Source organism: Balaenoptera ricei, chromosome 3, assembly GCF_028023285.1.
Source record: "Balaenoptera ricei isolate mBalRic1 chromosome 3, mBalRic1.hap2, whole genome shotgun sequence".
NCBI lineage: Eukaryota > Metazoa > Chordata > Mammalia > Artiodactyla > Balaenopteridae > Balaenoptera > Balaenoptera ricei.
The window spans coordinates 27,376,371-27,393,737 of NC_082641.1; the positions used below are offsets into that span (position 1 = coordinate 27,376,371).

General features: G+C 44.8%; 1 protein-coding gene across 1 annotated transcript in view; it reads right to left on the bottom strand.

Moving 5' to 3' along the window:
- MTMR12 (myotubularin related protein 12) overlaps window positions 1-17,367 on the bottom strand; it is a 67,103-nt gene that overhangs the window by 37,316 nt on the left and 12,420 nt on the right. Inside the window, exon 2 of the mRNA XM_059916176.1 lies at window positions 1,946-2,006. Coding sequence (XP_059772159.1) covers window positions 1,946-2,006 — 61 coding nt within the window. The remainder of the gene's footprint in view (window positions 1-1,945; window positions 2,007-17,367) is intronic.

Here is a 17,367-nt window from a genome sequence, read left to right on the forward strand (position 1 = left end):
TAGTCAAAAAGATGAGGATTTAGGGATAGGCAGGAAGCGGAGAGGCTCATGAGGGCTGGATGCCTGCGTAAGGGCAGGAAAAAAAGAAGGATACAGGGGAAATGAAAAACTAAGTGTAAAATTAAAAAAAAACAAAACTAAGTGTAAATACTTTGCGACAAGAAAGAAAAAGGAATTTCCTTCTCATCCAACAGGTAACTATCTTCTCCTTAGAATCTCCCTCTGGATATTTCCTTCAATGTCTTTAAATTTACCATCTGGCTCAAAATTCATTTATTCTAACTTTCACTATGAAAACAGAGAAGAATTTCAGACACTAAGACTATCAGGGGACACATATTATATTTCATCTTGTTTTTTTCTCTCTTCCAAGGGGTTAATTACAATGGAAATACAGGAAGATGGCTCTGTCACCAGGTCAGCCTCTACAGAGACCACCGGGTTTGAAGAAAACAGTGAAGTCAGGGCCTCATTAGGGTTTAAAATAGTCCCAGAAAAAGTGCTTCAGCTGAATCCGAGGTAGAAGACACGTGAGCAAGGCTTCCTGTGCTTCCAGCTCCTGGTGTAAAACAACTTTAATGGCGAGCCTCTTCCAAGACCAGGCAAGCCATATGGGTCCATGGTCAGGCACTGGAGACCAGAAGTTGGCACACAGGGGCTAAAACGACATCCAGGAGAGGCTCTGCAAGCACAGCGACCTGCACCACACTTGTCAGCTTGTACGTTCAAAGTCTCAGGTCATGGGAGGCATGAGCTGGAAAAGATCATAGTTTAGTCTAGGAAACCTGGGCTGCACACCTAGAAGAGGCCGTCAGGAATCCAGGGGTTGGGAGAATGTACATAACACTAAGCTAGAGACAAAAGTAAATTTCAGAATCTACAATATAATCCAAGAAGAGGAAATACAATAGGATATATGGATTGAGGTTTAGGCCATTATTATAGGGAAAAGCCTTCGAAACTTAAAAACATTTTTTAAAAAGTTAGAGATTCTGATATGTTTACCAAATAAGGTGGATCAGTCAGAAACTTGTACATATTCGTATCCTCTCAATAAAATGGAATAAAATTAAAAGAACCAGAATGAGGACTCAATTGTTTTGGGAAATGTATCTAAAAATACTTATGAAAAAAGCTATTTGGGACTGGAAAAAAGAAAGTAGCAAAACAATCGAATGCACAACTCACTGGATAGCCCCATATATGGAGAGGCTACACCACCAAGAAGTTTGTTTCTGAATGCAGAAATGATTAAAACTTGACTTAAGCTATAGAGTCACTCTCCTCCATCAGAAATAAATAAAGAGAGAAAGAGAGAGGGAGAGAGAGAAAGAGAAAGAGAGAGAGAAAGAGAGAGAGAGAGAGAGGGGAGAGAGAGAGAGGGAAGAGAGAGAGAGAAAGAAAGAAAGAAAGAAAGAAAAAAAGAAAGAAAGAAAGAAAGACAGGAAGAAAGGAAGGAAGGAAGAAAGAAAGAAAGGAGGGAGGGAGGGAGGAAGAAAGGAAGGAAGGAAGAAATCCAACCAATCCAGGCTCCTCGGTGATGATCAAAGAGCAAAGCCCTGGCAGCCCCAGGGTTGGTTAAACCCCAAGGGGTCGGGTGTAGGGATCTTCAGGGGACCAGGATCTTCCTGACTGGGGACCAGAATACTGGATGGGGCCAAGTAAGGCACCCTGAAAAAAGACCTCATTTGCTTACAAAAGAGGTGAGAATTTCCCACGTTTAATTTCATCAGCTATGGGGAAGGGGAAACAAAAATTCTTTGTAGCTCTTGGAATACTCAGTCCCAGGTATGCAGTTACTGAACTAAAGACATTGATATTTTTGTCCAACTCATACACTGTCTGGATGAAAACAAAGGAGTTTATATATAGTGCTACTAGGGATGACACAATTTATCACTGGCTTTGAACTGCACATGAGGTAAGATGCTAACATGACTGTTACCTGGCAACAAGTGAAGAGTTACTTCCTTCTCTGTTACTTCCTTTTCGTTTGTGTGAATTTCCTAAAAGAGAAAAGGGTAATATTTTTGTTTATTTAAGGGCTCAAAATGAATAACATAAAGCCATACTTTCAGAATACACACTAAAACATCATATTCGCTCAGGAGCTTTTTGTTTATTTGACAAGCTAAGTTTTGTTTTGTTTTGTTTTTTAATTAAAGTATAGTTGATTTACAGAGTTAAGTTTTTTTTTTTAAGTATTTTTAACTAAAGGAAGTCAGAAAATTTCAACAAGTTGGTTCAATGTATTACACTAATTATTTAGAATTGACAACTATCAGCTGTCCCAAGTGGAGGGTCAGGGATGGGCACTCCCCATATAAAGGAACAAATGCCACATGGCAAAGAAAAGCAGCTCAAGCAGAGTCAGAAAGAGAATGGAAGACAGTCCACAGAATGATTCCCCTTTCTCCAGTGAGAATCAAGGGTCGAAAACAAAGGAAGATTGTTGTGGGCTTTTGAGAGAAAATGAACCTGTGTAAAGGGTTTGAAGGTAAGAACAGGAAACTACTGGACTGGCCAAAAGGTTTGTTCGGTTTTTTCCATAAGATGGCTCTAGTAGCACTTAGTTGTCTTTAACTTCATTTGAAATAATTCTGTTAGACTGGATGTGACAGCTGTGCATTTAAAAAGACTTATCAAAATTGGTGAATTTTTGTGTAGCCATTTTAATACTGAAGATGGAAGAAAAAAGCAACATTTTCAGCATATTATGCTTTATTATTTCAAGAAAGGTAAAAGCGCAACTGAAATGCAAAAAAAGATTTGTGCAGTGTATGGAGAAGGTGCTGTGACTGATCAAACGTGTCAAAAGTGGTTTGTGAAGTTTCGTGCTGTAAATTTCTTGCTGGACGATGTTCCATGGTCAGGTAGACTAGTTCAAGTTGATAGCGATCAAATTAAGACATTAATTGAAAACAATCAACGTTATACCACGCGGGAGATAGCCAACATACTCAAAATACCCAAATCAAGCGTTGAAAATCATTTGCACTGGCTTGGTTATGTTAATCACTTTGATTGTTTGGGTTCCACGTAAGTTAAGCGGAAAAATACCTTCTTGACTGTATTTCTGCATGCGATTCTCTACTTAAATGTAATGAAAATGTTCTGTTGTTTTTTTTTTTAAAACAGATTATTTTTTAAATTTATTTATTTATTTATTTATGGCTGTGTTGGGTCTTTGTTTCTGTGCGAGGGCTTTCTCTAGTTGTGGCAAGCGGGGGCCACTCTTCATCGCGGTGCACGGGCCTCTCACTATCGCGGCCTCTCTTGTTGCGGAGCACAGGCTCCAGATGCGCAGGCTCAGTAATCGTGGCTCACGGGCCCAGTTGCTCCGCGGCATGTGGGATCTTCCCAGACCAGGGCTCGAACCCGTGTCCCCTGCATTGGCAGGCAGATTCTCAACCACTGCGCCACCAGGGAAGCCCAAAATGTTCTGTTTAAAACAAATTGTGACAGGCGATGAAAAGTGGATACAGTACAATAATGTAGAACAGAAGAGATCGTGGGGTAAGCAAAATGAACCACCACCAACCACACCAAAGGCTGGTCTTCAACCAAAGAAGGTGATGTTGGGGCTTCCCTGGTGGCGCAGTGGTTAAGAATCCGCCTGCCAACGCAGGGTACACGGGTTCGAGCCTTGGTCCGGGAAGATCCCACATGTCACGGAGCAACTAAGCCCGTGCACCACAACTACTGAGCCTGTGCTCTATGAGCCCGCGCGCCTAGACCCTGTGCTCCGCAACAAGAGAAGCCACTGCAGTGAGAAGCCCGCGCACCGCAACAAAGAGCAGCCCCCGCTAACCGCAACTAGAGAAAGCCCATGCGCAGCAATGAAGACCCAATGCAGCCAAAAATAAAAATAATAATTTTAAAAAACAAAAAAGAAGGTGATGTTGTGTATATGCTGGGACTGGAAGGGAGTCCTTTATGATGAGCTCCTTCTGGAAAACCAAACGATTAATTCCAATAAGTACTGCTCCCAGTTAGACCAACTGAAAGTATCACTTGATGAAAAGCGCCCAGAATTACTCAACAGAAAACACATCATCTTCCATCAGGATAACGCAAGACTGCATGTTTCTTTGATGACCAGGCAAAAACTGTTACAGCTTGGCTGGGAAGTTCTGATTCATCCGCCATATTCACCAGACATCGCACCTTCGAATTTCCACTTATTTTGGTCTTTATAAAATTCTCTTAGTGGAAAATATTTCAATTCCCTGGAAGACTGTAAAAGGCACCTGGAACAGTTCTCTGCTCAAAAAGATAAAAGGTTTTGGGAAGATGGAATTATGAAGTTGCCTGAAAAATGGCAGAAGGTAGTGGAACAAAGGGTGAATACGTTGTTCAATAAAGTTCTTTGTGAAAATGAAAAATAAGTCTTTTATTTTTACTTAAAAACCAAAGGCACTTTTTGGCCAACCCAATATGAACGTATCAAGTCAATACTGAGCCATCCACTCTGCAGCATACCAGGGCTCAGTAAAGGCGGCCGGCAACATATTTCCTCATTCTAAGTTACCTAAAACCATACGGCAGTGCAATGGGATGCAATCACTTCTAATAAGGAATCAAGGCCAGGTTCTGTGTCACTGTTTCTCAATAAAAATATCTTCAAATGCTTCTATGCTGGGTTCAGTGTTTATCAGATAGTCAAAGATAATTAGCAATGCTTAATGAATTAATGGACCAAAACAACAATCATAAATGGCTGTTAACTTTAAGACTCAACAGGGGTTACATCTTTATGTAGATTTTCATTACTTTCATAAACAAAGTTATCCCCACACTAGAATATTCATGTTATACATTCTTCTGTTAGCACCTATAATATTACTTTTTAAGTACCCATGTGCATGCTTATCTCCCTTTCTAGAACAGTGTTTCTCCAACTAGGGCTTGTATCTATTAGTGGGTTGTAAATCAATTTAGTGGGTCAAAATCAAATTTTTCCATAATAAGAATAAAAAATATCATAGAGTAAAAAATTGGGGGGCTTCCCTGGTGGCGCAGTGGTTGAGAATCTGCCTGCCAATGCAGGGGACACGGGTTCGAGCCCTGGTCTGGGAAGATCCCACATGCCGCGGAGCAACTGGGAACGTGAGCCACAATTACTGAGCCTGCGCGTCTGGAGCCTGTGCTCCGCAACAAGAGAGGCCGCGATGGTGAGAGGCCTGCGCACCGCGATGAAGAGTGGTCCCCACTTGCCGCAACTGGAGAAAGCCCTCGCACAGAAACGAAGACTCAACACAGTCATAAATAAATAAATAAATAAATAAAAGAACGTGAATTTCTAAAAAAAAAAAAAAAAAACTGGAAAAAGAATGACTGTTAACATAACAAATAGAGAGGCATGTTGGGCTCCCTCATCAACCTACCACACCATCTACGAAGAATTCTTGCCAAAATACCTGATCTCAATCTGCTTGAGCTGCTATGTCAACCTACCAATTTATAGGCTGAATACCGGGACAGAAAAACATGTTAAATGACACCATGGGGATGCAACCAATCAAATCCTGACTGTGGGACATTCTACAACACACAACTAGTTCTGTCAACAAATAAAAATGGAATATTTTTGGTTTGTTTTGGGTAGAAGTCTCTGGTTGGCATGAGTTTTCTGAATTTGTTGATTCAGACTGAAGCACGGCACTAGAAGAAACTTGGGTACGGCTGAGGCAGGGAGAGCCCAGACAGCCTGTCTTGAGGCTGAAGAACAAGAACAAAGTCATGGTGTCTTCACAGAACCTGTTTCGCGTGTGGTCTGTTTGGGAGATGACTATGATTTCCATCCCAGGAGATGCCAATAAATCAAGCCTCTCTGAGGCAGCGTTCTTAAACCTGTGGAGCATCGGATCATCTGGGGAGCCTGTTACCTCTGCAGACACTCAGGCCCCAACACAAGCCTGAGGAATCAGAGTGCGGGGGATGCAGCTGAGCCTCACGTTTTGTAGAAGCTCCCCAGATGATCCTGATGCATTGCTCTAGGTTACACAAGAGGGACTATTTTTGCATACGTAAATGCTATGAGTGTTTCGGTAACTTAGAAATTCTCATTCAGAGTTTTCATCATCTGTCACTGACAAAGAACTAAATTAAAGCACAGGTATTTTTGACAGGTTTATCATCTTTCTCTGAGGGAAGCAAAGCTATTCATTAAATTCAATCAGCTGTTAGAAAACTCTAGCAATCATCTTTAGTGCTTGGAATTCAGTTCAAAAACTGAAGCCAGCACGGAGAAGACTACCCTATTGCTACGTCCGAGGAAGTATCATCTTCCGATGATAAAGATGTCACACTACCCCACACTACCTACATACATCAATTCTTGAAATGGTTAGTGATATTCTTTGTTTACATTCCATAAACAAGACAATTAGGCGACATCTTTTAGAACTCTGTCTTACCCAAAACGCCCCTTCCCCAGACAACTGCTCCCTGCGCCCCCAACCTCCAGGAGAGGGCCACCTTCTCCCCATCACCTGCGTGGGCTAACAGAAAGCAGTGCCCGCAAATGGCTAATTGTTTTATCTCCCCATTAATTTGGCTAAAGGGCCAAGAGAAGCTAATCAAACTGGCTGCTTCAACTACAGACTTGCAGATTTGGCCACAAATACGGAGCCGCAGAGAAAGCTGTTCTGCAAAGAATGAGACACGTGAAGAAGACATGTGGAGATAAAAGCCCAACCCAGACACACAAGCAATCACACAGCCTGGACTCCATGGCTTTCCAGGCTCTAGCGAGGCCCAACCACGCCTCTGGCCCACTGTTCCATGAACCACACCTGTATCTTTATAAATGGATCCCCTCGTCAGCAAAAACTAGCTACAGTGGTTCTGCTGATTGTCACCAACGGCATCAACTTAGATCAACTGCACTAACAACTGAGAAACCACAGATGACAGAATCACGTCATGCCACATGTCAACGTGCAATATATCCGGGGCCGCAGGATTAGGAACCAATGTCAGAGCCACCAATCTCACGAGTAAGACTGGCAGGGGAGAAGGGAAGCGGGAGCTGCACTGCCTGCTTCGTGAGCCGGAGTATTCGCGCCCAGGAACGAGGCAGGGTCCTTGGTGGCTTTCCCTCACCAGAAATGGCAAAGGAAGACTCCCACAGACCTGCTCTCCATTCTAAAACACTGTCACAACATGGCATGTTCTCAAAGGGATGAAAATGAATCCACCAGAAGCATTTCCTGGGAGAAAAAAGGAAAGGACTGGAGACATTTTCCCCACTCACCCTCGTCTTTGTAAAATGCCCCAGAAGCTTAGTACACATTTTTCATTTTAAAAGTAGGGACTCCTCTTCTCTAGAATAATGTTAAATACGTTCTGATGTTGGCAACAAGTTGCCGACCAAAAATTGATCTGTGAAAAGGGAAAACCCACCAAGCAGCTAAGTCATGGAGGAGTCACATATCTCCTGAAGCGTGTGGGAATTTCAACACTGGATAGGGTGACAGAAAAACCACCAAGATTCCTAACAGTGCTCGACTTCCTACTAAAGCTGCCGCTATTCATCAGACTTCCTTCAGCTGCAGAGAGGGAAAGGAGAGGTCAGAATAATGCAGTAAGATATACACCGCCGCTGACAAGCCAGCATCCAAAAATAATCTAACCATCCAGAGCACGTGAGCCCCTACCTCGAATGCCATGAAACAAATCACAAGACTTTACTTATCCAAAACACAGATCGTGCAGCAGCCTCACCTATTTGGAACACTGCTGAAGATCACAAAGTGAAAAAGACTTCTGAGCAGTAAAGACAGGTGTGTCCAAGTTTGCGCACGGCAATCAAAGCCCTCCACAGGCTGTCAGTCCCAGCTTCCACTTCGACCAGACGCTTTTAACTATAATGCTAAGAGCCAGCATTTATTAAGCTCTATGATGTGCCAGGTAAGTACACTTCATTAGTATCTCATTAATCCTCACAACAACTCTAGGACTGGCGTTATCTCCATTTTACAGATGAAGAAACTTAGGCTTAAAGAGGTTCAAGAACTTCCCTTTTATAGGAAAATAAGTCACTAACCAAGGGTTCAGCCCAAGCCCCGACTAACTCCAGAGCCCACATTCCTCGCTGCTGTGTCCTAGTTCCAATAAACACGGTCTCCAGTTTCCTACCACAAAAGAAAAAAGTCGTCACAGCCATTGCGTATAACAGAAAACCAGTCTCCTGTTACAAAACTGATCAGAGCAAATTAGAAAAATTCCCTTAAGAAAACTGTACTCCACTGTACAAGGATTTGCCTCGTATAGGACAAAAGCACGTGAAAGCTAACATCAGCTACACTCCTGAGAATCTGCTGAGAGGTTACAAAGCAGCCTGGACGTTTCCATTCCACTGGTTCTCAAAAACTAGTTTCTTACCGAGTTCACATTCAGAATGCGCACATCTCGAAAGTGTGATGGACCTAGGGCCCCTCAGCAAAGGCAGAAAAAGGGAAGGGCCCTGCCAGATGATCAGTGACCTTGAAAAGAATGGAGCGGGGGTCTCTACAATGAAGCTCTCATAGGCCAAAACGCTTATAAACGTTCACATCAACCCTTCACTGCTTACAAGGGCTCTGAGTCAAAAACCGAAGTTGTTATTCTCAGTTTAATTTTATCCAGCCAGAAGGGCAAATTCCAAGAGGCAACATAACATCCCTAAAGGTTCCAAAACACAATTTCCTTCTATCACATCTGGCACCAAGTGCTAAAAAGACATAACACAAACATTTTATTTCCTCCAAGTCGCTCCACTGGTCTAAAATGGACACTTAATACTCTGTTTTCTCCTCTAAAATAGAAAATCTGAGGGGAGAAATGCATTTGTATCTACATATTAGGTGGGAATCCATGTGTATCTTAGAACAAAATTTACCTGTCTTTAAAGCAGAGAGTTGTATTTTTTTTTTTTTTTTGAGAGTTGTATTTTTAACACAGCCTAGTACTGACAATTTAAGTTTTGTCTTTCCCCTGGCTTCTCCAAACTTCTCTCTGTGCATGTACTGAAAATAAATAATACAGACTTGAGGCCACAGTCCAAACCCAGCTCTGGTAATTACAGACATGAACTTGGGCTTGCTATTTAACCTGACTGAGCTTTGGTTTCCTCCTGTGTGAATGGAAACAATACTATCTCAGTATGAGGATATGAAGAGAAACGGGTGTAAACACGTGGCATACATATTCAGTAAATGGGAGTTGTTACAATTGTTGGACCCAGCAGAATCTATGCTTCTTGATACCTTTCTTTTTTCTCCTCCTTTCTTTTTTTTTTTTTAAATAAATTTTATTTATTTATTTATTTTTTGGCTGCGTTGGGTCTTCGTTGCTGTGTGCGGGCTTTCTCTAGTTGGGGTGAGCGGGGGCTACTCTTTGTTGCGGTGCGCGGGCTTCTCATTGTCGTGGCTTCTCTTGCTGCGGAGCACGGGCTCTAGGCGCGTAGGCTTCAGTAGTTGTGGCACGTGGGCTCAGTAGTTGTGGCTTGCAGGCTCTAGAGCTCAGGCTCAGTAGTTGTGGCGCACGGGCTTAGTTGCTCCGCGGCATGTGGGATCTTCCCAGGCCAGGGCTCGAACCTGTGTCCCTTGCATTGGCAGGCAGATTCTGAACCGCTACGCCACCAGGGAAGCCCCTCCTCCTTTCTTTTGATGACTAAACAAAGAATTCCAACATACTACTTGAGCTGCAATTATTCAAGATTCTGAGTAGAATAATTTCTGCTTCTCTCTCAATCCTGTTTCCCACATGAAACTAAATTGACTCCACTCAGGAGGCTTCTCAATTCTTATTTTTTTTGTGTGTATCAGAAACTCCTGCAATTAGCAACATCCAGGTTGGTCCTAATTCCATCAGACTTGGACTACACAGTAATATCTGAAGTCGTAGAAAAAGAAACGGCATATTTCTGTTAATAGGATTTGTTTTCTACAATGACTTAGGTCCTGTCCTTTGGTGTCTTTTCTTCTGCAATAGAAAGTACTTTGAACCCACTATAAGACCAAAAGAGTAAACTAATGGCTTTCTTAAGAGAATACTGCATCTGAGGAAGGGACTGCTCCGGCATGCCGGGCATGCCGACAAAAGGTAAGCTTTCCCGACTGCTGAATTTATTCAAAGTAGATTGAGCTGGGAATTCCCTGGCGGTTGGGTGGTTAAGACTCAGAGCTTTCACTGCCATAGGCCTGGGTTCAATTCCTGGTCGGGGAACTAAGATCCCACAAGCTGCGGGGTGCGGCCAGAAAAACAACCAAACAAAGTAGATTAAGCTACTGAAAGATGGTAACAAATTGAGAATAAAAACCTATGTAAGCACTTGCGCACTGGGAGACAGGAGCCACGCTGCAGGCATTCATCACTAATATCTAACCTGTCTCTGGTTAATACTTCAAAAAAAGTATAAATGTTCACTATCAGTTCTTACAAGATAATCAACTCAGGAAAAACATAAGCGCCATCACCACTACCATCAACCACCCCTCCACCCCCCAAATCAAAACATACACCAGTCCTGAGAAGAGAAATAACCTAGAGGACTCCAATAAGTCAGGGTATGCAAAGAGGAATCATAAAGAAACCATCCCCTCAAAAAAAGTGAATTTTTTCCTTTACTTTGGGAAGCGACCTGTATGGGTGGTGGGGAGAAGGTAGGGAGCACAGAATGGAGAGTACTCATCAGCTATGCCCCACAGTTCCTTTGCCTCCGTATTTTTATAGTAGCTTTTTGAACTCCACGAGAAAAACACAGAAAGAACAAATACGGAGATAATATTTCAAAGTTTTTGTTGTTGATCCGGGGAGAACGAGCATAGCTGAATGGAGAAGGGAAGAAGGGGTTAACAATAAGGTACAGCCCACGTCTGGATGCGCTGAAGCTGGACATGGATCTTAAAGTGGGTTACAGGACGTGATGAGATTCCCACGTGTATGTCCTACGCCTGACCATGCTGAGTTCTCAATGTGTATAAGCTGTTGTCTTCATGGGCAAATTTACTGGATGAGTGATTAAAGGCTGTCCAACCTGACCGTTACAATTGGATGAGTAAATACAATCTCTTCCCTACTGACATCACAGATTACTACATCGTGACTCAGGGGTCGCTTGCAGACTGCAGAAATCACAAGTGTCCACGCTATGAATGCCAAAGTGGCTACTTTCAAGGGCCAGCCCTTACTGAGGCTGAGAGGTGAATAATGATGACACATTTCTAGAGCCTTTGTGGCAGGCATCGTTGAAAGGGCTTTATACTTATTAACTCAGTTAATTCTCACAGCAAGCCTTGGAGTAGGGCTCTTATAGCCACTGTTACCTCCAACTCTGCAGACGAAGCAGACACCCGGCTAGAATGTGGTGGAAGTAGAAGTCAAACCTGGTAGCTGGCTCAGCCTGTGTTCTTACATGATGCCACACTACCTCTTCTGTGGAACGAAGAAAAAAAAGGAAAATAGGACAGAAAGATCAGTGAATGTATCTGCTAGACCCACCTGAAACCAGGTCAAAGCAAGCATCAGTAAAAGAGCCCAGGGAAAGCCTAAAATTGTTTTGGAGAGGCAAACAGAGGCTGAAAGGACAGAAGCAGAAAAACAAAATACATCTACCCCCCAGGAGTAATGGCCACTACGTGGGAAAGAACTCGGGGGCTTCCACAACACCAGCTGAGAGTTCACCTCCTATGACTCACTCCACTGGGTCCTCCAAGGCTTTAGTCTCTGGGTGTCACCCCAACCAACCCTCGAGAGTTCAGCAGGAATCTTCGATGTACCACACTCCAGGGAAGGCTCCAACTGCAAATAACACTGCTATGTACAGTCTGGGCTACCCTGTGCTTCCCTTCAAGAGCATGTCATCCTAAGAGTCCCCCTTGACACCTCCTTCTCCTTCACCCTCAATACCCAGTCCTTCACCACCAAATCCGATCAGTACCGCCCATTACATACGCCCAGAACCCATGCTCCTCTCTTACCCCCACAGCACCACCCTGGTCCAAGCTACCATCATCTCCCACCCAGACCACTGCAACAGCTTTGCACCTGCTCGACTGGCTCTGCCTCTTTCTTATCCATTGTCCACCCTAAAGCAGCAGTGATCCTTTCACAACACGGTCTGCTCTGGATTACTGGTGGGAGGAGGGCCACAACCTGATAAAGCCTGCAAGGAGGCCCTGCACAGCCTGGTCCCCACCTCCTTGTCCCCCCTGCTCTCCCACCATCCTCCTCCTCAGTCTGCACGGTGGCCACACTGGCCTTCCTTCAGCCTCTCGTACCTGCCAAGCCCCTTCCTATCTTAAGTCCAAGTTCCTTCTGCTTGGAATGCGTCTCCTTTCCCTCTTTGCCCTGTGAATTGTAAGTATCCACTGGACCTCAGGACAAGGGTCATTTCCTCTGGGAAGCCCTCTCTGTTTCCACGTCCTTACAGCCCTGTGTATCTCTCCCTCCTAGCACTTGTCATAATTGCAATTTCACATTTATTTATGTAATTATTTAAGTCTATCTCCCCATCAATCTATAAACTTTTTGAGGGCAGGTCCTCTGTCTGGTTTTTTGCTTGCCACATTGTCCCAGAATCCAATACAGGCCTTGCAAACAGTAAGTGCTCAGAAGATTTCGTTGAGTAATTTAATTAATAATGGCTTTAGGTAATGAGAGGTTTTTAAAAACACTCCAGCAGGAAACAGAGAAACACATGGGAAGGAGATTAAGAGACAATATTTAGGCTTGGGCTTTGACGTGGGTGGCATCACCAAATGCTCTCATCATACTGTAAAGAACATTCCATTAAAGACTGTCATGTATGTGGTATTAATCCAGAAAGACCAGAAGTCATGAAGCCTGTCCAGTAAGAACTGCAGGAGAGCAGGTGCCGTGGATGGGCCTGGCATCATCCCAGGATCTCACAGGAAATTCAACCAGCATCCAGGGACAGCTGCCTCTGCACTAGCCCTGTTCTCTGGAGCAGTGGGAGCTTCTGAAACTGTCACCTGGTTTCAGCGAAGGGCCCGGAGTCCCCCTTAACCCTTTGCTCCTTCTATCCCACTACCCTTCAACTCTGATACTCCCTGCCCAGCTGCCTAATCAGCAAATGGTCACAATCGTACTTCCAGAGCTATGACACGTGGGATAAAATTCCTTACTGACCCCAATTAAGTATCATGCTCAATGTGTAAGAAAAGAAGGTTAGAAAAGTACAGTTCTTTAACAATCAAGCAGAACTGGTTCTACTAGTTATGCTGACAGACTTTTCTCTGCAAGAGGCCTGAAAAGGAACTCATTTGAAAATGATGCAAATTTTCAACAAATGGGGCGTTAAACACCATCCCTGTGGTTTGTGCAGCACCTCTTGCTACTCCATCTGAGCGTGGACAAAGTTTGCTATTATGGCACAAAAGAATAGCAGAGACTGCTGGCACTGGTCAAAGAACGTCCAAGTCTTCAAAACTAGGGTATCTCAGTGGCCTGAATTCAGTTAGAACAGCGGCATGAACATAAATGGAGAGTAGTTCTGCCAGAGTGGGAGGATCAAGGTTGGGGTTTTTGGGTTAATTCCTATTTCAACATTTACCCCAATGCTATGGCTACTTTTTTATGTTTGCTTTAGGTTAAAAAGAGGATAAAGGGCATGAACAGCAAGTCTTCCAGTTTCCGCACATTTTATCCCACAGGTCAAAAGGAGCTACATCTGCTCCTGCTGCCACGGTGAGTATCCACAATTCCCAGGACACGCAGCTGCCACTGCCCTCACATCTAAGAAACTCGCCCCGTGCGGAGCCAGAAGCACTCCTATTCTGGCCACGTCTGTGCCAGACAAGACGTGAGAACTGCCACCCATTCTCCAGCAAGCCTGTAGCCCAAAGGAGACACACCCACTGCAACCCACCTCATACAGGTGGCCCAGCATTTACGAGGCGTCCATCTGATCTCCTCTCAGAACTACGTCTCTGAGAAGGAGTGGCCCAAAGCACAGGGTTCCCATGAGCCTGTGCAGCGAAACCAGTGAGTCAACACTCAAGCTGTATGTCTGGTTACTCAGAGGTGCAAGATGACCCACCACCAATAGATACCAATTCATTTCAACAGCTCCTGAGTAACCTAACTACCAAATGCCCAGTATAAAAAGATGAAGAACTGACTTCTGCCCTTAAGATGTTTAGACAGACAAAAAAATAATAACTGGAAAACTGGGTATTCAGTGCAATAAACATTAGACACCTGCAGAAGGTTATCTCTCTACGCATCATCTCACTTAATCCTTACAACTCTTAACTGCCATTACTGTTCCCATTTTAGAGATGGGGAAAATGAGGTTGACCAAGGTTAAGTGAAGCAAGACTTGAGCCTGGGTTTGCCTGTCTAGAGCCATGCCCTTCACTACAACAAACCTGCTCCTGTCCGCCGACCACATCCTCCCCAGGGACAGTTTCCTCCCTCTGGCCTTTCAGACACTCTTTCATTGACCAAACTGTCATTTCTTAGGCACCTGCTGTACCAGCACAGCAAAAACAGATGTGAACACAAGGCACAGCCCCGACCTCCTCAGAGCACACGGGTGTCTGACCACAGCACAAGCAACAGTAATGACTCGTGTACACTGCTACGCTGTGCGGGAGGCCACAACAGGAACACAGCAGACACACCTAACCGCATTCGGAGAGGGTCAGCAAAGACTGCTACCCTCAGGAAGTGCCATTTAGACTGAGACCTGAAAATCCGCAGAAATGCGTTCCGGGCCAAACGACCAACACTCTGGCTGGCTGCTCTTTCTCACCTCCTTTCTGGGCAGGGTCCACAGGACCTCTGTTCCTTGGAGAAGCTCTCCCACAACATATGCTGACAACCCTCCTCCCTTCAAATGTATCGCTACTCCAGATCTCTCTTCAGAGCTCCAGATCTGGACCCCAAACAGCCTCCTGGCCACATGCACTGTAATGTCCCTCAGACCCTCCAAATTCACATTTCTAAGTCAGCTCATCACTTCCCCCTGCCCCTCACCGAACCTGCTGTCTGCTGGACTCTGGCCCTACCGTACACCCAGAAGTCATTCTCGGCTACCCCCTGCCTCTCATGATCTTGTCTGCTCTGCTTCCTTAACAGCTCCAGAATCCGTCCACGCCCGTCCTTGCCTGCTGCCGCTCTTCCTTCCAGCCACCAGCACGCACCTTGCGTGCTCCCGTGATCGGAGTCTTGCTCCCGCCATCCAGCCCCCGGCGCAGCCGCTGGACCCCTCAGTCCGCTCTCCCCAGTCCTGCCCACCCAACTTGTCCAGTCCACTGTCCACACAGTTCAAGTTCTCTGCAAAGCCTTCCTGGGCCTTCCCTGGTGGTCCAGCAGTTAAGACTCTGCACTCCCAGTGCAGGGGGCGCAGGTTCAACCCCTGGTCAGGGAACTGGATCCTGAATGCCGCAACTAAGAGCCCACATGCTGTAACTAAAAGATCCCGCGTGCCGCAACTAAGACCCAGCTAAAGAAATAAATAAGTAAGTAAGTAAGTAAGTAAATAAATAAATAGGGCTTCCCTGGTGGCACAGTGGTTAAGAATACGCCTTCCAATGCCGGGGACACGGGTTCGAGCCCTGGTCCGGGAAGATCCCACATGCCATGGAGCAACTAAGCTCGTGTGCCACAGCTACTAAGCCTGCACTCTAGAGCCCGCGAGCCACAACTACTGAGCCCGCGCTCTGCAACAAGAAAAGCCACCGCAATGAGAAGCCCACACACCCCAACAAAGAGTAGCCCCCGCTCACCACAACTAGAGAAAGCCTGCACGCAGCAATGAAGACCCAATGCAGCCAAAAATAAATAAATAAATAAATAAATAAAATTTAAAAAAATTAAAAAGCTTTCTTGCATCGCAATAGTCTCTTACCTTGTCCGTCTCCCCAACCAATGATGCAAACTGGGGACTGAGGCTGTATTTTAGGTATTTTTAGCCTCAACTCCTAGCATACTCCTAGACAGTAAATTGCCAATAAAAGTCTACTGAAAGCATGCATTAACAAAAAAACATACGGGGACTTCCCTGGTGGCCCAGTGGGTAAGACTCCACGCTCCCAATGCAGAGGGCCCAGGTTCAATCCCTGGTCAGGGAACTAGATCCCACACGCATGCTGCTACTAAGAAGCCCTCATGCTGCAACTAAAAGATCACGCATGCCGCAACTAAGACCCAGCGTGACCAAAATAAATAAATAATAAATAAATAAATAATAATAAAAGAAAACATACAAAGAAACGAATAATTCTTGATCCTGGTAATATTCTTTAATCCTAAACATAGTTCTTGAGAGACAGCTCTATTCAAATTTACTCCATCCAAAATTACTACCTAATATTGTGAATCACTGTTGTACACCTGTAACTTACATAACACTGTACATCAACTATACTTCAAAAGAAAAAAATTTTAAGTTTAAAAAAAATAAGGGACTTCCCTGGTGGCGCAGTGGTTAAGAATCCACCTGCCGATGCCGGGACACAGGTTCCAGCCCTGGTCCGGGAAGATCCCACATGCTGCGGAGCAACTAAGCCCCTGTGCCACCACTACTGAGCCTGTGCTCTAGAGCCCGCGAGCCACAACTACTGAGCCCGCGTGCCTAGAGCCCATGCTCCGCAACAAAGAGAAGCCACCACAATGAGAAACCTGTGCACCGCAACGAAGAGTAGCCCCCGCTCACCGCAACTAGAGAAAGCCCGCGTGCAGCAACGAAGACCCAACACAGCCAAAAATAAATAAACAAAATTATTTTTAAAATAAATTAAATAAATAAAAATTACTACCTAAGTATGTGATTAGTGGCAGGTATTACTGACCTTTCCCATACCTCTCCGTTAGCTGGCTTTCTGAAACACATTCTAGTCTCATGGATAGGGCAGGGGCACATTCAAAGACAGACTTTAAATCGGAAACCTTATCACTGAGGATAGAGACCAGAGACTAAGTGAATCTATCTACTGTCCTGGTCTAGGAAGCTAGAGAAATCAAAATAAGATTTGTTCCCTGGAGCTGATTCCCAGGGCTGCTGGTTCCCCGCTCCCGGCCAGGGGGCTCCGCTCCCTTCCGAGCCAGCCTGACCAGGTACCAGCTTTGCCACTGACCACAGCTCCACTCTACTAACCTTACACTGCCTTGGCAGTTGGATACAAGCAACAATTACTCTGAAAATAAAGCACGACAGCAGCACCTGAAGCCAGGGGAGCAGACATGCAGTAAGAGGCGAACTAACGATCTCTGTCTGGACTCAAGGTTATAAGACCACAGATGCGGGGCAGGGTTGGGACCTAGTCCTTAAGGACTCTGCTGTTTACTCATCATGCAAATCAGTTCTCAGTCACAATACATGTTCCCTTCACAGGGCGAGCTGGGAACTCTCAA